Consider the following 22,359-nt stretch of genomic DNA (forward strand, 5'->3'; position numbering starts at 1 on the left):
TATTTATGTAATGTTTGAAGTTGGATAAAACTAGTTGCATTTGCTGATGTAGCAGAGCTGAATTTGTCATTTTTGTAAGAGTCCAATGTTACCCATCCAAGTTGTCTCATGCTGTTGCAAAACTACAACTCCCAGCATGCCCGGACAGCCATTGGCTGTCCGGGCATGCTGGGAGTTGTAGCTTTGCAACAGCTGGAGACCAGGGCCAGGACCTCAAGACAAGCGAAGCCCAACTGACTCTGTTTGCTATCAGGCACTTCGGCCTTTGCTTTTCTCCTGGAGGCTCCCATTGACTTGTAGTGGACAATGCACACCCTGTCCGGCCATGCTGGGAGTTGTAGTTTTGAAACAGCTGGTCTATCAGCATAGACTATGATATGATGGCTCAGATCCTTTATCTCTTCCTTTTCCTTTGTGCAGGACACAGATGTGGATTGGGACGATCTTTGGGACCAGTTTGATGAGCGCCGATACCTGACCGCTCAAAGATGGAAACCTGGAGAAGACCCCTACAGACTGTACGCCTTCAACCAGAGGGAGAGTGAGCGCATCCCCAGCGACCGCGCCATCAAGGACACCAGACATTACAGGTAGGAGCCCCAATATCTACAGTCACATATAAATAGTGAGTACAGCTCTGGAGTATAATACAGGATATAACTCAGGATCAGTACAGGATAAGTAATGTAATGCATGTACACAGTGACCCCACCAGCAGAATAGTGAGTACAGCTCTGGAGTATAATACAGGATATAACTCAGGATCAGTACAGGATAAGTAATGTAATGTATGTACACAGTGACCTCACCAGCAGAATAGTGAGTACAGCTCTGGAGTATAATACAGGATATAAATCAGGATCAGTACAGGATAAGTAATGTAATGTATATACACAGTGACCACACCAGCAGAATAGTGAGTACAGCTCTGGGGTATAATACAGGATATAACTCAGGATCAGTACAGGATAAGTAATGTAATGTATGTACACAGTGACCTCACCAGCAGAATAGTGAGTACAGCTCTGGAGTATAATACAGGATATAACTCAGGATCAGTACAGGGTAAGTAATGTAATGTATGTACACAGTGACCTCACCAGCAGAATAGTGAGTACAGCTCTGGAGTATAATACAGGATATAACTCAGGATCAGTACAGGATAAGTAATGTAATGCATGTACACAGTGACCTCACCAGCAGAATAGTGAGTACAGCTCTGGAGTATAATACAGGATATAACTCAGGATCAGTACAGGATAAGTAATTTAATGTATATACATAGTGACCTCACCAGCAGAATAGTGAGTGCAGCTCTGGAGTGTAATACAGGATATAACTCAGGATCAGTACAGGATAAGTAATGTAATGTATGTACACAGTGACCTCACCAGCAGAATAGTGAGTACAGCTCTGGAGTATAATACAGGATATAACTCAGGATCAGTACAGGATAGGTAATGTAATGTATGTACACAGTGACCTCACCAGCAGTATAGTGAGTACAGCTCTGGAGTATAATACAGGAGATAACTCAGGATCAGTACAGGATAAGTAATGTAATGTATGTACACAGTGACCTCACCAGCAGTATAGTGAGTACAGCTCTGGAGTATAATACAGGATATAACTCAGGATCAGTACAGGATAAGTAATGTAATGTATGTACACAGTGACTGTACCAGCAGAATAATGAGTGCAGCTCTGGTTAAAGCTCAGGATCAGATATGTCTTTAATATAACACCTATAGATTTAGCCTTAGACAAGTCCCTAGATGGTAGAAGGTTATGCAGAGTATATGGCGCAGACCGTCCCCTCCCAGCGAAGCGTCTGCTCCTTGATTTATCTGCCGGATTTTATCATCTGCCTAGCAGCCCCTGAATGAATTACCATTGGCAATGTCTGGCCCAGCCGAGCACATGTGGCACGCCGGGCGCAGGTGCATGTAATGAAATATGCACTACAATCTAGCGCAGATAAACAGGCGGCTGTCATGTTTCGTTACGGCGCTGGCAATAAAAAGGAACGCAATTATTAGTACAGTATATCAAAATGGTTATCACAAGCTTTACCAGACGCGACGGGATTACATGTAGACAAGCAAATGGGACTTTTCCTGCTTCAATTTAATTAAATTTTATTAATTGGGAAAAACGTTCTGTAGACGAATTTTAGATTTTATTTACTGAAAACGTCCAGTGGGAAGCATGGAGCAGCGTCCAGGCTAAAAATAGCTGGATTCATTGGGTTCAATCAAGTGTTTTCTAACCAGGGTGCCTCCAGCTGTTGCAAAACTACATCTCCCAGCACGTTGGACTATATAGTAGTAGTATAGGTCAGTGTTTTCCAACCCGGGGAGCCGCCAGCTGTTGCAAGACTACAACTCCCAGCATGCCCGGACAGCAGTTGGCTGTCCGGGCATGCTGGGAGTTGTAGTTTTGCAACAGCTGGAGACACAGTGTTTGGAAAACACGGGGTTAAACCAGTGGTCGCCAACCTGTGACTCTTCAGCATGCCCTCAAAGCCATCAGGGCATCCTGAGGGTTGTATTTTTGACACAGCTGGAGGGTCCCGGTTTTGGAGGCTACTGGACAAAGTTTGTCCAGGCATGCTGGTAGTTGTAGTTTTGCAACAGCTGGAGAGCCACAGTTTGGGGACCACTGGAAAACATCTGTCCAGGCATGCTGGGAGTTGTAGTTTTGCAACAGCTAGAGAGCCACAGTTTGGGGACCACTGGAAAATGTCTGTCCAGGCATGCTGGGAGTTGTAGTTTTGCAGCAGCTGGAGAGTCACAGTTTGGGGACCACTGGAAAACGTCTATCCAGGCATGCTAGGAGTAGTTTTGACACAGCAGGAGAGTCATGGATTGCAGACCACCTGTCAAAGGCTGTGGGGGCATGCTGGGAGTTGTGATTTTGAACATCTGTAGAGCGCCAAAATGTTAACCATCTGTCAAAATGCTGTCAGGGTTTGTTGGGAGTTGTGGTTCTGCAACAATTGGAGAGCCACGGATTGGAGACCCCTAGTTAAATGCTGTCAGTACATAATAATAATAATTCTTTATTTATACAACGCACACAGATACTGGAGCGCTGTACACTGTTCACTCAAAGTGGTCTCTGTCCCCACTGGGGCTTACAATCTAAATTCACTCATCGGTATGTTTGTGGGAGTGGGGAGAAACCGGGGAACCCGGAGGAAACCCACACATACATGGGGAGAACATACATACATTGCAAATGTTGTCCTTGCTGGGATTTGGACCCCAGCTGTGCAGTGCAACAGTGCTAAGCACTGAGACACCATGTGCTAACCACTGAGACACCGTGTGCTAACCACTGAGACACCGTGTACTAACCACTGAGACACTGTGTACTAACCACTGAGACACCGTGTACTAACCACTGAGCCACCGTGTACTAACCACTGAGCCACCGTGTACTAACCACTGAGACACCGTGTACTAACCACTGAGACACCGTGTACTAACCACTGAGACACCGTGTACTAACCACTGAGACACCGTGTGCTAACCACTGAGACACCATGTACTAACCACTGAGACACCATGTGCTAACCACTGAGACACCATGTGCTAACCACTGAGACACCATGTGCTAACCACTGAGACACCGTGTGCTAACCACTGAGACACCGTGTACTAACCACTGAGACACTGTGTACTAACCACTGAGACACCGTGTACTAACCACTGAGACACCGTGTGCTAACCACTGAGACACCGTGTACTAACCACTGAGCCACCGTGTACTAACCACTGAGACACCGTGTACTAACCACTGAGACACCATGTGCTAACCACTGAGGCACCATGTACTAACCAATGAGACACCATGTACTAACCACTGAGACACCATGTGCTAACCACTGAGACACCGTGTACTAACCACTGAGACACCGTGTACTAACCACTGAGACACCGTGTACTAACCACTGAGACACCGTGTGCTAACCACTGAGACACCGTGTGCTAACCACTGAGACACCGTGTGCTAACCACTGAGACACCATGTACTAACCACTGAGACACCGTGTACTAACCACTGAGACACCATGTACTAACCACTGAGACACCATGTGCTAACCACTGAGACACCGTGTACTAACCACTGAGACACCGTGTGCTAACCACTGAGACACCATGTGCTAACCACTGAGACACCGTGTACTAACCACTGAGACACCATGTACTAACCACTGAGGCACCGTGTACTAACCACTGAGGCACCGTGTACTAACCACTGAGCCACCGTGTGCTAACCACTGAGACACCATGTACTAACCACTGAGACACCGTGTACTAACCACTGAGACACTGTGTACTAACCACTGAGACACCGTGTACTAACCACTGAGACACCATGTGCTAACCACTGAGACACCGTGTGCTAACCACTGAGACACTGTGTGCTAATCACTGAGACACCATATGCTAACCACTGAGACACCATGTGCTAACCACTGAGACACCGTGTGCTAACCACTGAGCCATCGTGTGCTAACCACTGAGACACCGTGTGCTAACCACTGAGACACCGTGTGCTAACCACTGAGACACCGTGTGCTAACCACTGAGACACCGTGTGCTAACCACTGAGACACCGTGTACTAACCACTGAGACACCGTGTGCTAACCACTGAGACACCGTGTACTAACCACTGAGACACCGTGTACTAACCACTGAGCCACCATGTACTAACCACTGAGACACCGTGTGCTAACCACTGAGACACCGTGTGCTAACCACTGAGACACCGTGTGCTAACCACTGAGACACCGTGTGCTAACCACTGAGACACCGTGTGCTAACCACTGAGACACCATGTACTAACCACTGAGACACCGTGTACTAACCACTGAGACACCGTGTACTAACCACTGAGACACCGTGTACTAACCACTGAGACACCGTGTGCTAACCACTGAGACACCATGTGCTAACCACTGAGACACCATGTGCTAACCACTGAGACACCATGTACTAACCACTGAGACACCGTGTACTAACCACTGAGACACCGTGTGCTAACCACTGAGACACCGTGTGCTAACCACTGAGCCACCGTGTACTAACCACTGAGCCATCGTGTACTAACCACTGAGACACCGTGTGCTAACCACTGAGACACCGTGTACTAACCACTGAGACACCGTGTGCTAACCACTGAGACACCGTGTACTAACCAATGAGCCATCGTGTACTAACCACTGAGACACCGTGTGCTAACCACTGAGCCACCGTGTACTAACCACTGAGCCATCGTGTACTAACCACTGAGACACCGTGTACTAACCACTGAGACACCATGTACTAACCACTGAGACACCGTGTACTAACCACTGAGACACCGTGTACTAACCACTGAGACACCATGTACTAACCAATGAGCCATCGTGTACTAACCACTGAGACACCGTGTACTAACCACTGAGACACCATGTACTAACCACTGAGCCATCGTGTACTAACCACTGAGACACCGTGTACTAACCACTGAGACACCATGTACTAACCAATGAGCCATCGTGTACTAACCACTGAGACACCGTGTACTAACCACTGAGACACCGTGTACTAACCACTGAGACACCATGTACTAACCACTGAGACACCGTGTACTAACCACTGAGACACCGTGTGCTAACCACTGAGACACCATGTACTAACCACTGAGACACCGTGTACTAACCACTGAGACACCGTGTGCTAACCACTGAGACACCATGTACTAACCACTGAGACACCGTGTACTAACCACTGAGACACCGTGTGCTAACCACTGAGCCACCATGTACTAACCACTGAGACACCGTGTACTAACCACTGAGACACCGTGTACTAACCACTGAGACACCATGTGCTAACCACTGAGACACCATGTACTAACCACTGAGACACCATGTGCTAACCACTGAGACACCGTGTGCTAACCACTGAGACACCATGTACTAACCACTGAGACACCATGTACTAACCACTGAGACACCATGTACTAACCACTGAGACACCGTGTACTAACCACTGAGACACCGTGTACTAACCACTGAGACACCATGTGCTGTTCACATAGACAAACGTTTCAGGGGGCGGGACCATCAGGTCCAATCATAGGTCATGTGATGACGTTATTTATACAAAAAATGCCTATTATGGTGTCACATTTGTTCCCATTGACGTTCCCACCTTTGCTGCAGTCTGTCAGGTCCTGCTGGGACTTGTAGTGTGAGGATCGCTGCTGCGGATGATGGCACAGAAGAGGCTGTGAAGTTTTCTTCCTAAGAACTTTCTTTGCTCTTATGTTATTACGTCTTCATTTATCTTGTCTTCTAAAGAGCAACTTATTGGATTCTCTGCGCTCCGGAGATTGCTCCCGCTCCTGTCACTTCTGTACAATACTTTCCTCATCAGATATTTCCCTACCTTATTGTTTTTTGCTGCATTCTTTTATCTTCCTTCATATCTGTTTCCTTTTAGATTGTTTGAAGAAAAAAAAAGAAAAAAAAAAAGAAAACTAAAAAGTAGAAAAAATATTTGGAGACAACAGTTCAGATAGAGAAAAGGGAATGAAGTCATTTGTATTCAAAAAGTCAATGGATCCGTCAGTCACTAAACAAAGAGGATTCACTCTGGTGGTTCTGGGGCCTAAAAAAAACAAAAAATAAACAATAAAGATCATAATAATACATTCATACACATAGTAACAACAAAAGAATAATAGTAATACTATAATGAATACAATAATAATAATAATAATAATACATCCATACACATAGTAACAACAAAAGAATAGTAGTAATACTAAAATTAACGAATACCATGGTAATAGTAATAAAAAATTATAATATAATATAATAAATACTATAAACGTAATCATTCTAGTAATAATAGAACAATAATAATAATATAAATATACTGTTGTACTAGTAATAATTAAAATAAATAATGATACTGTAAAAGTAGTAATTCTATAAAGAATTCTATAATATTAGTACTAAAATGATAACATTAAACTGTATAATTGCTGTAAAAGTAATAATTAGAGATGAGCGAACTTACAGTAAATTCGATTCGTCACAAACTTCTCAGGTCGGCAGTTGATGACTTTTCCTGCATAAATTAGTTCAGCTTTCAGGTGCTCCGGTGGCTGGAAAAGGTGGATACAGTCCTAGGAGATTCTTTCCTAGAACTGTATCCACCTTTTCCAGCCCACCGGAGCACCTGAAAGCTGAACTAATTTATGCAGGAAAAGTCATCAACTGCCGAGCCGAGAAGTTCGTGACGAATCGAATTTACTGTAAGTTCGCTCATCTCTAAATAATGCTAAAAAAAAAACACTATAATTACAGTAAGGCCATGTTCACACAGTGTGTATTCCATCGTATTTGTAGCTGTAAATAATATGACTATTTTCCAAAAAAGCATTTTTGTGACCGTTTTATGGTTGGATTGTGTTATTTCGGACGTCATTTCTTATTTACGGCTGCAAATCATGAACAGGTTCATTTTAACCGCTATACGGTATTACAGCCATTTTTCATACAATTTTTAATACCTTTCTTTTTTGCTTTTGCAATATAGAAATAATAATAATTGTATCTTTTTTTTACAGTTTTTATTATTAATTTTAAGTTTTGATTATTTTTTTATTATTATCATTATTATAATAAATAAACCCCTTTGCACTCTGTGCTGTAGTCTTTGGTGTTGCTGTTCTGTTACAGACCTGTGAGATGCAGCAGTAGTGATTACACGATCAGCCAAAGGGGGCGCTGTTGTGATATATAGGTGCCAGTCCATAGCAACAACCCAGATTCGACAAAACTGCTCCCCTAAGGTGCCACAGATGATGACACCAGCAAAGGATGACGCCCACTTTGTCACCCCGTCCGCCCCAATCATTGCAATAGTTAAATATTTTTAAGGGATTGGCTTGGGGTCCATCCATTTCTAATCCCAGGAATTAAAGGGGTATTCCAGGCAAAACCATCAACTGGCTCCGGAAAGTTAAACAGATTTGTAAATTACTTCTATTAAAAAATCTTAATCCTTCCAATAGTTATTAGCTTCTGAAGTTGAGTTATTGTTTTCTGTCTAACTGCTCTCTGATGACTCACGTCCTGGGAGCTGTGCAGTTCCTACGGGGATATTCTCCCATCATGCACAGCTCCCGGGACGTGACATCATCATTGAGCAGTTAGACAGAAAACTTGAGAAGCTAATAACTATTGGAAGGATTAAGATTTTTTAATAGAAGTAATTTACAAATCTGTTTAACTTTCCGGAGCCAGTTGATATATATATATATTAAAAAATCTTAATCCTTCCAATAGTTATTAGCTTCTCAAGTTTTCTGTCTAACTGCTCAATGATGATGTCACGTCCCGGGAGCTGTGCATGATGGGAGAATATCCCCATAGGAACTGCACAGCTCCCGGGACGTGAGTCATCAGAGAGCAGTTAGACAGAAAACAATAACTCAACTTCAGAAGCTAATAACTATTGGAAGGATTAAGATTTTTTAATAGAAGTAATATACAAATCTGTTTAACTTTCCGAAGCCAGTTGATATATAAAAAAAGTTTTTTTCCTGGAATACCCCTTTAACTACTTGCTGACCTTGGGTTGGTCTTGTGCACAAAAGCCAATCTAAAAATGCAGAGCTATGGTTTTATGCGCAGAGTTCAGACCATAGACTCCAGGAGACCCTTCACAGGTAAATTGTAGTCACTTGGCTGTCCTGATGGGGCAGAGCTCAAATATAGCTAAAACTTTAAGGAAATCTATCATCAGTGTCACCACAGTAGCCTGTTGGTACAGGCAGGTAGTGCAGATGACACTGATGACAACCATACTTACTTGTCCCAGATTCCTGGTCCTGTTCTCCCGCTATCTTCCTCCATTCCAGCAGTGGGCTTGGGGCATAGGCGAAGCTTCCTGACATGTTTCTCAGGCTTACTGCAGCAGGGCCCAGCAGAAAAGCAGCAGTGGTGATGTCAGGAAGCTCCGCCCATGCCCCAAGCCCCTTGCCGAAATGGAAAATATGGAGCAATATAGCAGAACAACAAGACCACAGATCAGGGACAGGTAAGTATGGTTATCCAACAGGTTAGTGCGGTTACAGTAATGACAGATTTCCTTTAAAGAAGCACTCCCAGGTTAGTTTTCGTGCCCATATTATGCACATTCAACTTTAGAAGTCCTACAGCGCCATCTGTTTCATTCCAGCACAGCTGCAGCCATGCGTTTCATTGCATGTGACCACCATCCTGACCCACAGAAAATCATAATGCTTATTGTGATTAAGTGATCAGCCCCGGACCAGCTGACTTTCTAAGAACTACAGGATGACATTATATCAAATCTCTCATGCTAGATCACAGACCCCTCCTACTTTTGCTATATATATGGGATCAGGATATATAGTAGATAAACACATCTTCCCCAGCTCTATCTGTATACTGCTGCTGCTATCTCTATGGGATCAGAATTTATAGACGGTATACACCACCTCTGCAGCGCTATCTGTATACTGCTGCTATCTCTATGGGATCAGGATATATAGTAAACACCTCCCCTTCAGCTCTATCTGTGTACTGCTGCTATCTCTAAAGGATCAGGATAGATAGTAGCAATACATCTCCCCCAGCTCTATCTCTATACTGCTGCTGTTATCTCTATGGGTTCAGGATATATGGTAAATTTACACCTCCCATCAAGCTCTATCTGTATACTGCTTTTGCTATCTCTATGGGATCAGTATATATAGTAGTTATACACCTCCCCTCCAGCTCTATCTGTATACTGCTGCTATCTCTATGGAATCTGGATATATAGTAGTTATACACCTCCCATCTCTATCTGTATACTGCTGCTATCTTTATGGGATCAGGATATATAGTAGTTATACACCTCCCTTCCAGCTCTTTCTGTATACTGCTGCTGTTATCTATATGGGATCACAATATATAGTAGTTGTACACCTCCCCTCCAGCTCTTTCTGTATACTGCTGCTATCTCTATAAGATTAGGATATATAGTAGTTATACACCTCCCCTCCAGCTCTTTCTGTATAATGCTGCTATCTCTATGGGATTAGGATATATAGTAGTTATACACCTCCCCTCCAGCTCTATCTGTATACGGCTACTGTTATCTCTATGGGATCACGATACATAGTACCGTATTTATCGGCGTATAACACGCACTTTTTAGGCTAAAATTTTTAGCCTAAAGTCTATGTGCGTGTTATACGCCGATACACCCCCAGGAAAGGCAGGGGGAGAGAAGCGGGCAGCGACGGCCTCTCTCCCCCTGCCTTTCCTGGGGGTGTATCGGGGTATACACGCGCACACACGCACCCTCATTTTATCATGGATATTTGGGTAAAAAACTTTTTTTACCCAAATATCCTTGGTAAAATGAGGGTGCGTGTTATAGGCCGGTGCGTGGTATACCCCGATAAATACGGTAGTTATAGAGCTCTCCCAAGATTATGTGTGCACATTGCGTTTTTGCAGTTTTTGCCGTGATTTTCCCAGATTTCCTGCAAAAATTGTGCTATTTTACTGTAGTTATGCGAAAAACTGGAAAAACATGTCTTTTTTTGCACCGATTTTGCAAAATTGCTGCATAAACCAGCTAAAATGCACTCAAAAATTTTAAAAAATGCTGATCTAATTAGACGATCAGCTGCAGTGATAAGACTCCATCCCCCTCTCTCTGCAAAGCCAGAGGATTTATAGGAAATGTAGGCACCATTAGGATAATAATAATAATCATTTCAGGGATGGAATTGCACCCGCTACATTATCCCTAATAATAGCCTATGCTGCACCATATAAGCAAAAATATAATCATTTCCGGAGTGTCAGGGGCTCAGGTGGGCGCCTCCATTGGCTTAGTATAGTGTGGAGAGCATGCCCCCTATGGCATTGTATAGCAGTCACCCCACTGCTATAGGAAAGGGGCCACATGCAGGCTTCTAAGACAGATCTCATTTAGTACTGTCTCGGCGTCCTCGGCTCCTTCATGACAACATATATATCAGGTGACATTAATATTTAATAATATAGGAGCAGCCTCAGAGAATCCTCAATAAATCAGTCTCCGAGCCGGACGGATTTATGGCCTGACTGACGGAGTGACATGAATAATTCACACGGTGCATGTGCCAGCAGAATGCTATAGCGCAGTGGTCTCCAACCTGCGCACCTCCAGATGTTGCAAAGCTACAACTCCCAGCATGCCCGGACAGCCGTTGGCTGTCCGGGCATGCTGGGAGTTGTAGTTTTGCAACATCTGGAGGTGCGCAGGTTGGAGACTGCTGCTATAGTGGGTCCCAGTACCAATGTATACAGACACTATACACAATCATCAATCGCATTGTTATATGTATACGGCACGGCATATGTATTCTATAGTCAGAAGATGCAGCAACAAAGAGTTAAACTCACAATTGTACAACCCGACGGCCTAACAAAAATTATACTATTTACCACAATTTCACAAATCGCCGTCAAAATGTGTTGTTTTTACATCCTGATCCTATGGAGATAGCAGCAGTATACAGATAGAGCTGGAGGGGAAGTGTATAACTACTATATATCCTGATCCTATAGAATAGCAGCAGTATACAGATAGAGCTGGAGGGGAAGTGTATAACTACTATATATCCTGATCCCATAGAGATTGCAGCAGTATAAAGATAGAGCTGGAGGGGATGTGTATAACTACTATATATACTGATCCCATAGAGATAGCAGCAGTATACAGATAGAGCTGGAGGGGAGGGGTATAACTACTATGTATCCTGATTTCATAGAGATAGCAGCAGTATACAGATAGAGCTGGAGGCGAGGTGTATAACTACTATGTATCTTGATTTCATAGAGATAGCAGCAGTATACAGATAGAACTGGAGGCGAGGTGCATAACTACTACATATCCTGATCCCATAGAGATAGCAGCAGTATACAGATAGAGCTGGGGGGAGGTGTATATCTACTATATATATCCTGATCACATAGAGATAGCAGCAGTATACAGATAGAGCTGGAGGGAGGTGTATAAGTAATATATATCCTGATCCCATAGAGATAACAGCAGTATACAGATAGAGCCGGAGGGGAGGTGTATAACTACTATATATCCTGATCACATAGAGATGGCAGCAGTATACAGATAGAGCTGGAGGGAGGTGTATAAGTAATATACTGTATATCCTGATCCCATAGAGATAGCAGCAGTATACAGATAGAGCTGGAGGGGAGGGGTATAACTACTATGTATCCTGATCACATAGAGATAGCAGCAGTATACAGATAGAGCTGGAGGGTGGTGTATAAGTAATATACTGTATAACCTGATCCCATAGAGATAGCAGCAGTATACAGATAGAGCTGGAGGGGAGGTGTATAACTACTATATATCCTGATCCCATAGAGATAGCAGTAGCAGTATACAGATAGAGCTGGAGGGGAGGTGTATATCTACTATATATATCCTGATCACATAGAGATAGCAGCAGTATACAGATAGAGCTGGAGGGAGGTGTATAAGTAATATATATCCTGATCCCATAGAGGATAACAGCAGTATACAAATAGAGCTGGAGGGGAGGGGTATAACTACTATGTATCCTGATCACATAGAGATAGCAGCAGTATACAGATAGAGCTGGAGGGAGGTGTATAAGTAATATACTGTATAACCTGATCCCATAGAGATAGCAGCAGTATACAGATAGAGCTGGAGGGGAGGTGTATAACTACTATATATCCTGATCCCATAGAGATAGCAGTAGCAGTATACAGATAGAGCTGGAGGGGAGGTGTATATCTACTATATATATCCTGATCACATAGAGATAGCAGCAGTATACAGATAGAGCTGGAGGGAGGTGTATAAGTAATATATATCCTGATCCCATAGAGATAACAGCAGTATACAGATAGAGCCGGAGGGGAGGTGTATAACTACTATATATCCTGATCACATAGAGATAGCAGCAGTATACAGATAGAGCTGGAGGGAGGTGTATAAGTAATATACTGTATATCCTGATCCCATAGAGATAGCAGCAGTATACAGGTTTCTGTTACTTTGTCTTTCATGCTTTATACTCCAGCTCTGCTCTGTTGAGGAATAACCTTGATCTGAGTATCTAGTTTCATTGTCTAGTGGGGCAGAAAATCTGCAGCAGATATGGTACATGTGAACAGACCCTTAATGATGTTTGCATTTGTAGATTTTGAAATGGAAATGTACAGATTTCTGCAAAACTACAACTCCCAGCATGCCCCAACAGCCTTTTCCTGGGAGTTGTAGTTTTGCAACAGCTGGAGGCACACTGGTTGGGAAACACTGGTGTAAGATAATATGCAAAAGTATTTTTTGAAGACAACAGTCTCAGATTGCTGCAATAACATTTAGTATTAAAGGATTTTTCCCAGCGGGACAGAGTCTCAACCTTTACTGCTTGGACGTTTGACACAGCACAGAGGCGTTCAGCCTGCAGGGGGCAGTGTGATGGAGTAAACGTTGCAGACCCTTGGTATTACTCCCAGCATCCTCCACAGACCCCCACTATCTGGGATTGTCGGATTCGGCTCCATGTGGAGGGGACATCTGTATCCTATTTATCTTGTCACTTGTTAAACCTTGTGGAACATTTCTCTGATTATTGATGGATTTCTTAATTTAACAGAAGCTGCAGACCAAGCTGGTGTAACATGTGACTCCTGATCCCAAACTCTAAAACAGTATTTCCCAACCAGGGTGCCTCCAGCTGTTGCAAAACTATAACTCCCAGCAAGGCTGTCCGGGCATGCCCAGAGTTGTAGTTTTGCAACAGCTGTAGGCACCCTGGTTGGGAAACACTGCACTAAACTTGGTGTAGGAAACATACAGGATATAACTCAGGATCAGTACAGGATAAGTAATGCAATGTATGGACTCTGTGATCTCACCAGCAGAATAGTGAGTACAGCTCTGGAGTATAATACAGGATATAACTCAGGATCAGTACAGGATAAGTAATGTAATGTATGTACACAGTGACCTCACCAGCAGAGTAGTGAGTACAGCTCTGGAGTCTGGCCACTAGAGGGAGCATCTTCCTGTTGGAGCTTCCTGTGAGCGTTTGGTGTGCTCGACCTTGAGAGTGATCCACCTCTCTCCCAGGAGCGACCTTCCTTTCCCCAGAAGGAGGGTTCGTTTCCTGGTATGAGCGAGGAGCGGAGAACCCCAACACCTGCCCCCCGAAGTAGGTCCGCGGGGGGCAGGGGGAGCCAGCGACCAGTTGCAGAGGGACCAGCATCAGGAACTGCACCAGAGGTCTCTGGGTTAAGGCGCTCTGCCAGGAGATGCAGCGATGTATCTCCAGCACCTCCTGAGCCCATGGAGACGAAGAGTAGCCGCAAGGCTGCTCCAACAAAAGGTACTTCAGGTACTATGGACTGTGATACTCCTCCTGGAGCAAAGCCAAATGCCCATGGAGGTGTGGAGGAGGATTGGGCAATGCCCAGGGCCCAGGAGCCTGGAACCACCTATGGATCCCGTGTTGCAGAGATACTTCAGGGATATAAAGAAGCAAGGAGCAGCTTGTATAGGCTCCAGGAGGAGGCACAGGAGGCAAAAGCCTTAATGGAAACTGCGTCAAAACACCAGAAGGCTGAGCTGTCAGCAAGGATTAAACAGCTTAAAAACAGCATCAGCAATCTAAAGAAAAGGAAAACTTTTATTTTGGAGAACAGCGGGCCATTTAAAGAAAAGCTTCAGAATGAAGATCGCTTTGCAGAAAAGGAGAGGGAGAAGCAAAGAAAGCTGAGGGGGCTTCAGCCACGGGTGGAGGAGGAAGGAGACGTTGCGGAGGCCGATAATGTTGAGCCAAATCCACCCGGGGGTCTGCAACATCTCACCCCATACAGTGGGCTCCCTGCAGGGCAAGTGGCAATGTCATCTGGCTGCGGCCCTGGCGGTTCGGGGGATGAGAGTAGCACCAGTCACCAGGGAGGGGCGCTGATGGCCCAGATCCAGCTCCTGGAGTCCCCAGGTCGCCTCCAGGACTTCACGTTTGGACATGAGTTACCAGAGGAGGCACCTGGGGGAAGGAAAAAGAAGAAGTCAAAGAAGACCAAGCTCCAGGAGCAGGTAACATTTGTATATACCCCCCTCCCTGAGCCCCCCGGACTGGCCGCAGGGTCAGCTCACTGTGTGAACCCCATTTCTCAGCCCAGCCTGAGTTCTGCTGTGGACTCAGTGCAGGAGAGTGGGGAGAGTATGGAGTCTAGTGTGGCGGTGAGCTCCATAGCTGTTTGCAGTAACAGTGGTGGAGCAGACAGTGTATCGGCTGTGAGGTCGGACAGTGATATTTGCCCAGCGATGGGCAGTAAAGGCTCTGGCACATTGGGTTGCTCCCTAACGGGAGGGGGGGGCGATTTTGTGCCAGAGTCGGCTGCGGGAGCTCCGGTGGCTCTGAGCGTTGGCACTGCTGTTCCTTTGGAGCAGCGGTGTCGTCGTGGAGGAGCTGCCGGGGCTAAGATGTCTTCGCCTCCCAGAAAGACTGGACTTAAACCCCTATTTTGTATTGGCGCCGCTGATCCAGATCAGCGGCGCCCAGGAGCAGGAAACTCCAGTACTGATGAGGCGGAGGGTACCAATAAAAACAGGGCTGGGGCCGCTAATAAGCAGGCTAGACAGGCTTCCCGGTCCTTGTATAAGGGACCGGTGACCTGTCCTGTGGTGGTGGCTCCAGCTCTGGTACCCAGTGATGCTGATGGTACAAAATCTGCACCAGAACACACCGGTCCAGCCAGTATGAGTGAGAAAGTTAATGTAAAAGTGAATGAAGGAGTGAATGTATCTGTTAATAATCTGTCTGGGGCTTTGAATGGTGGTTTGGGCTGTAGCACGGGTGGAGGTATGGGGGGCACATTAGCTAAAACATGTGACAATGGTTTGGGTATGGATTATGTGGAGGAGGGTGGTGAAGGGGCGCAGATTAGTGGTGGGGATGTAGGGCCTGGTCCAGTTGCACCCCCAGCGGTGGCAGCACCGGTACGCAGCTACGCAAATGTCACCGCTGGGGGGAGGGGGGCACCTTCCTCGTCCTCTGGCTCTGGGGAGAGCAGTTTGCAGCAGCGTCTCCTGGGGGCCTTAAGGAGAGGGGAGAGATCGATCAATGTAGAGGGTAGGGAGGTTGATCTATCCTTCTGGATAGAGAGACATGGTCTTTCAGCCTTCCGAGAGGAAAGAGGGGGGGATAATGTGTGGTCCCTCCCTACAGCCGGGCCAGGTGGTCTCCGTAGGAATGTGGTCCGGCTGAGATGGAGAGGCAGTGATACATGTCCTCCAAGATCTAAAGTTGTTGAGCTTCTGCTGAAGTTGGGCTTTAAGGCAGCTGACATCTATGCCTTAATACATCCTTATGGTACCCCTGAGTTTGATATCAGCTTTGTTCGGCCGGAGGGGCTTGAGCTCTTCTGGTCGAATTATGAGCTGATAAAGAACGAACCCGGCTGGCGAGACTTTGCCATTCAGGCGGTGTCTCGCCAAAATAATGTCAAGAAAGTGACCGTTTTAACCCGTAACGAATCACTCTCTTGTATTGACATCATGACGTGGCTAGGTCGGTATGGAGAGGTGGTGGAGGTCCCAAAAAAGAACAGGGATGAATATGGCATCTGGTCAGGGGCCTGGACGTTTATGGTCAAACTGAGGCGTTCAGGAAACACAGTTACCCATATACCATCTGCAACCTTCCTCGGAAGAGATCGTATCCAGATCTTCTACCAGGGTCAGCCGAAGCTCTGTCACAGATGTGGTGACCCCACACATTTTAGTGCCAATTGCACTGTGCAGAAGTGCACTCTGTGTGGGGAAATAGGTCATCTCGCTGCATCTTGTGCGGAGATTAGGTGTCACCTGTGTGGTGACTTAGGTCACCCATTCAGTCGCTGCCCTCGTTCCTTTGTCAACGCGGTTGTTGCCCCGGTGGGAGTAAGCCTTGAAGTGGATTCTGCTGGGGCGATGGCCGTCGGGGATGAAGGGGTGCAGGGGCCAGGGAAGAAAAGTAAGCAGAAGACGCCTGCCCAACTGAGGCGTCTCAAGAAGCGCCAAAGGGATAGGGAGATTCAGGACTCACAGGAGCATCAACCAACTGGGGTGACTCCTGATCCTGTCCCTGCGGCCAGTCTTACTGCTGAGGCCCTGGGGGATAGTGAACTGGATGAGGAGATTGGGAGGATCCACAAAGAGGGGGATGCCGTCTCCTCACTGTCCTCCCATGGTGAGAGCGCGGATGAGGACAGTGGGGGATGGGCAGAAACAAAGCGGGGTACTCGGAGGAATAAAAAAAGAGGAGATGTAATATCTTCTCCCACCCGCCAGATGCCAAAGGAAGGTACAACTGATCTCCCTCTGATTGGTCTCTCCAACCGGTTCCGAGCCCTCCGCGACATTTCCTCTTCGGAGGGGGAGGAGGCGGGGGGGGAGGTTCCGGATGTTTCGGTGGGGCTCACAGGAGACGCTGAGTCCTCTCTCCCTGGGGAATCTTTGTCTTCAGGGGGGGAGACTGGCCCAGAGTCAGGGGACGAGGAAAATGTATATAATGGGAAAATGGACACATCCATCTCACTAAAAAGGGGTAAACCATCATCTGATGAGGAGGGTGGTGGGGTGGATGGGAAGGATGGTGGGAAAAAGAAAGCTGTCTAACTCAATCACCCTCGATGGCGGCACCCTCTCCGTTGACTCTGGCATCCATTAATGTTGCCAGCATTAAGTCAGATACAGCTCGATTTGCGGCCTATGATTTTTTTGCCCATATTAATGCTGATATTTTATTTTTGCAGGAGACCAGGCTAACAGATATGTCATCTATCTACAAGGCTAAAAGAGAGTGGAGGAATGGGCCCTCCTACTGGTCTCTTGGGGCCGAGCCGTATAGCGGAGTGGCGGTCCTTTTTACTTCAGCGGTAGAATGCCGACGGGTTATCGAGTTAGAAATGGGGAGGTGCCTGATCTTAGATGTCCTCATGAAGGGACAAGAACTTCGCCTTATTAACATCTACGGCCCACAGTCTAAGTGGGACCGGAAGTGTCTCTTTATGAGGATCAAGCCCTATCTTTTTACAAGTCGGCAGGTGGTCTTTGGAGGGGACTTCAATGCTGTCACAAGGCCCCAAGATAGGGGAGGTTCCAGAGACAAGCTGACTTATGATAGCGTCGCCCTTAATAGCATAGCAAGTGAGGCTATTTTGTTTTCTCTGAATGTCACAGAGACCCCCCGGATGGGCAGAGGCTATTGGAAGCTGAATTCGTCTCTCTTGGAAGAAGCGGAGATAAGACATTCCTTTGAGGATTTTCTTCAGAGCCAGGTACCATTGCTGGGCCTTTGTAGCAGTAAGTCAGAGTGGTGGGAGATCTTCAAGGAAAGGGTTGCGAGATTCTTCCGCCAGCTCTCGGGCCTCAGAAGCCTAAATAGGTACCGTTTGTACCAGGGCCTGAGGAAGAAACTTGAGAACCTTGTCTCGACTGGAGGTAGCCGAGAGGATATCTCCAGAGTGAAGTCCTTGCTGATGAAGTGCCAGTACGACAGACACGCATCTTTGGTTTTTGAGAGGGATTACAGGAAGTACCGCTCGCCCGACCCTTACAGAAACTGCAAGATGTCAGTGAATAGTAAAATAGTCTCAGGACTGATTGATAGTACGGGATCCTTGAAAAGGTCCAGATCAGGGATCCTGGAGGTCGTCAGATCCTTCTACTCGCACCTCTTGGGAAGGAAGGATCTAGATCGAGATAAGGTATCAGCTTTCTTGGCTGAAACCATCCCTGAACCAGGAGTAGACCCCTCTCTTGACGTTTTGACAGAGATGATCCGGGAAGAGGAAGTCAGGATGGCGATTGATGGGCTTGCCCTCAAGAAGTCACCCGGTCCGGATGGCTTAACATCTGAGTTCTACAAGACCTTTAAGGACACTTTGGTTCCCCTCTTGACTGCGGTTTTTAATGAGTGTCTATCCTCGGGCACTCTGCCAAAGACAATGAGGAGGTCAGCGCTGATCATCTTGTCAAAGGGTAAAGACCCGTCCCACATTGAGAATTGGCGTCCCATAGCTCTTCTCAATGCGGACAGAAAGATTCTGGCAAAAGTGCTGTTTAACCGGCTGGTGGAGTTTGCACCCCGGCTCCTTTCGGGGGCTCAGCATTGCTCTGTTCAGGGCCGCAGTACATTTAGTGCTGTGCTCGGTGTCCGGGAGGCTGTGGAGCAGGGTAGGGCTGGCCACTGGAAGGGGTACTTGCTGTCCTTGGATCAGGCAAAAGCGTTTGATCGGGTTAACCATGAGTACCTCTGGTCTGTTCTTCTGAGATATGGCCTGCCGGGGGGGTTTGTTGATTGGCTTAAGACCTTGTATGCAGGGGCAGAGAGTTTCCCGCTTGTGAATGGTTGGATTGGTCGCTCCTTTGAGGTTGGGTCTGGTGTCCGTCAGGGTTGTCCTTTAAGCCCTTTGCTGTACGTGTTTGCAATTGATCCTTTCCTTAGGAGGATTGATTGTGGACCGTTGGCGGGGGTGAGAATGGACCTGGCGGTGCCGGATTCGGCTCTGAGGGTGGTAGCGTATGCTGATGATGTCACTGTGTTTGTCTCCTCACAAGAGGAGGTCAGATGGGTGATGTCAGAGGTGGACCGCTACTCGGAGGCATCCGGGTCCAAGATCAACCAGGATAAGTGTGAGAGTCTCTGGCTGGGAGGGGGAGATCCTAGTTTTGATCTCCCGGACGCCCTTCCAGAGCCCCAGGAATCTGCAAAAGTTCTCGGCATTGAATTTGGCCAAGGGGATTACCCCAAACAAAACTGGGACAGCAGGCTTAAGATCGCCGCTCAGAAGGTGGATCAGTGGAAGGGTTGGTCTTTGACCCTCCGGGAAAGGGTTAACCTGATCAAAACATTCCTGCTCCCTTTGTTGATATATCTGGGCAGTGTATGTATGTTGCCAGAACCTCTCTGGACCCGGGTCTACAGTGTGTTCTTCCAGATGTTATGGGGGAATAGACTGAACCTAGTGAAGAGGGAGGTTACTTACCGTACAAGGAGACTAGGGGGGTTGTGTATGGTCAACCCTGTGGTGTTCCTAGTGAATACCTTTCTTAAGACCAATATAGCAAACCTCTGGTCAGAGAGGGCTCCTCCGTGGGTATCCTCCTGTAGGGGATGGTTTCGGCCTTTCTTCCAGGAATGGGAGACAGGAGGGCAAGTGAAGGATCTTCGCACACCACACGGGCATCTCCCGGCTTACGCTACCCCGGTTCTGAAGGTTATTCGTCGGTGGGGTCTGGGGATGGGGGAGATTAGGACTCTGTCGAGGAAATTCCTTGACAAGAGGGTCCTGTCTTCTCATTTCCAGAGGCCATTGGCGCTCAAGGACTGCCCAAGTCGGGATCTGGAGGTGGGTTTAGAGCTTTTGAATTCTATCAGGATCCCCTTGAAGTTTTGGGACTTGACTTGGCGCTGCTTCCATGGGAAACTGTGTGTGAGGGACAATCTGAAGTGCAGGAGCTCTGATGACCGGGGATGTCCTCGCGAAGAGTGTGGAAGCATGCTGGAAAGCATGGAGCATTTTCTGCTTCATTGTCCCTTTAACACAGAGGTTTACACCAGGGTGGGCGCTTCCATTGGTTGGCCTCGGCTGGCCAGTCTCTCCTATGCGGAATGGGCCTATGGGGCATTCAGAAACCTTGGAGGCTGGGACCAGTGCACTTTATTCCTAGTCAGCTCAGTGGTCAGGTACTACACGTGGAACGCACGGTGTTTAGTGTCGACGCAGCGTAAAATCCTCCCTGTGGATGTGGTGGTTAGGAACATTCTCAGTGACCTGGTGAAGGTGCGTTCTCTGGAGTACGAGAGGCTGGGTGCTGGCAGGGCCTCTCGTCTATGGAGGGGCTCTGCCTTTAAAGTGCCTTAGCCTGTTGTCTCCCCCTGGTGGTGGGCTGATGCTGGCACATTAGTCTTTTTGTTTTGAGCAGTTGGTTTATGGTAATATAGGGCTTGCAGGCGCTGAACTTGAGCTTTAGGGGTTTGTTGTTTGGCTTATATTGTTATATGTATTTGTTATTGTATTTATTGTTGTAGTCTATTTGTATACTTATGTATTGTATATATTGTTAGTCTGTGTATATTTTATGTAATGTATATATTGTATATATTGTGTGATGCCACCTGGGGTTTGGGTTTAGTTTAGGTTGGGTGGTGGGTTAAAAAGGGGGGAGGGGGTTTGTATGGGACTTTTATATATACAGAAAATCCTGGACTGGTTCATGGACGTCTGGTAACATGTACTGGGGGCATGGGATGCGGGACCAGCTCAGGGCCAAAAAAAAAAAAAAAGTGGTGTTATTTTGTTTGTGTTGGTTTTTATTATTTTGTATATATTATTGTTGTTGTTGTTATTCTTTTTGGTATATTACTGGTATTGGGTTTTTGGTATTGCAACTGGGCCAGGAAATTCACATTTAGTATTAGTGTATATTAGTGTATATAGTTTATTAGTATGGTATGGGTATAATGGGTATTATAGGAATATGTCTTTTGTAAATATTGTATATATTTGTTTGTGTGCAGGAATGAGTGTGGGGTGGACCGGTGTTGTATTTTATGCTATGGTGTTTGGTTTTATGATTCGCTATATTGATATGTTCTGTCGGATATGGTATGTTTATGTTTTGTAATTTTTTATTGTTATGTTTGAAATTTTAATAAAAGATCTACAGGATATAACTCAGGATCAGTACAGGATAAGTAATGTAATGTATGTACACAGTGACCCCACCAGCAGAATAGTGAGTGCAGCTCTGGAGTATAATACAGGATATAACTCAGGATCAGTACAGGATAAGTAATGTAATGTATGTACACAGTGACTTCACCAGCAGAATAGTGAGTACAGCTCTGGAGTATTATACAGGATATAACTCAGGATCAGTACAGGATAAGTAATGTAATGTATGTATACAGTGACCTCACCAGCAGAATAGTGAGTACAGCTCTGGGGTATATTACAGGATATAACTCAGGATCAGTACAGGATAAGTAATGTCATGTATGTACACAGTGACCCCACCAGCAGAATAGTGAGTACAGCTCTGGAGTATAATACAGGATATAACTCAGCATCAGTACAGGATAAGTAATGTAATGTATGTACACAGTGACCTCACCAGCAGAATAGTGAGTACAGCTCTGGAGTATAATACAGGATATAACTCAGGATCAGTACAGGATAAGTAACATAATTGTATTAGTTCTTATAAATGGTGAATTCCACAGTATTGTAG

At 46.1% G+C, this 22,359-nt stretch overlaps 1 protein-coding gene across 2 annotated transcripts in view; it reads left to right on the top strand.

The window, feature by feature from the left end:
* GALNT14 (polypeptide N-acetylgalactosaminyltransferase 14) overlaps positions 1-22,359 on the top strand; it is a 524,060-nt gene that overhangs the window by 224,459 nt on the left and 277,242 nt on the right. For both annotated transcript variants that reach the window (XM_056568538.1, XM_056568539.1), the window contains one exon: positions 421-590. In XM_056568538.1, coding sequence (XP_056424513.1) covers positions 421-590 — 170 coding nt within the window. The remainder of the gene's footprint in view (positions 1-420; positions 591-22,359) is intronic.

The sequence above is a fragment of the Hyla sarda genome, chromosome 3 (genome assembly GCF_029499605.1).
Source record: "Hyla sarda isolate aHylSar1 chromosome 3, aHylSar1.hap1, whole genome shotgun sequence".
In the NCBI taxonomy this organism is placed as follows: Eukaryota; Metazoa; Chordata; class Amphibia; order Anura; family Hylidae; genus Hyla; species Hyla sarda.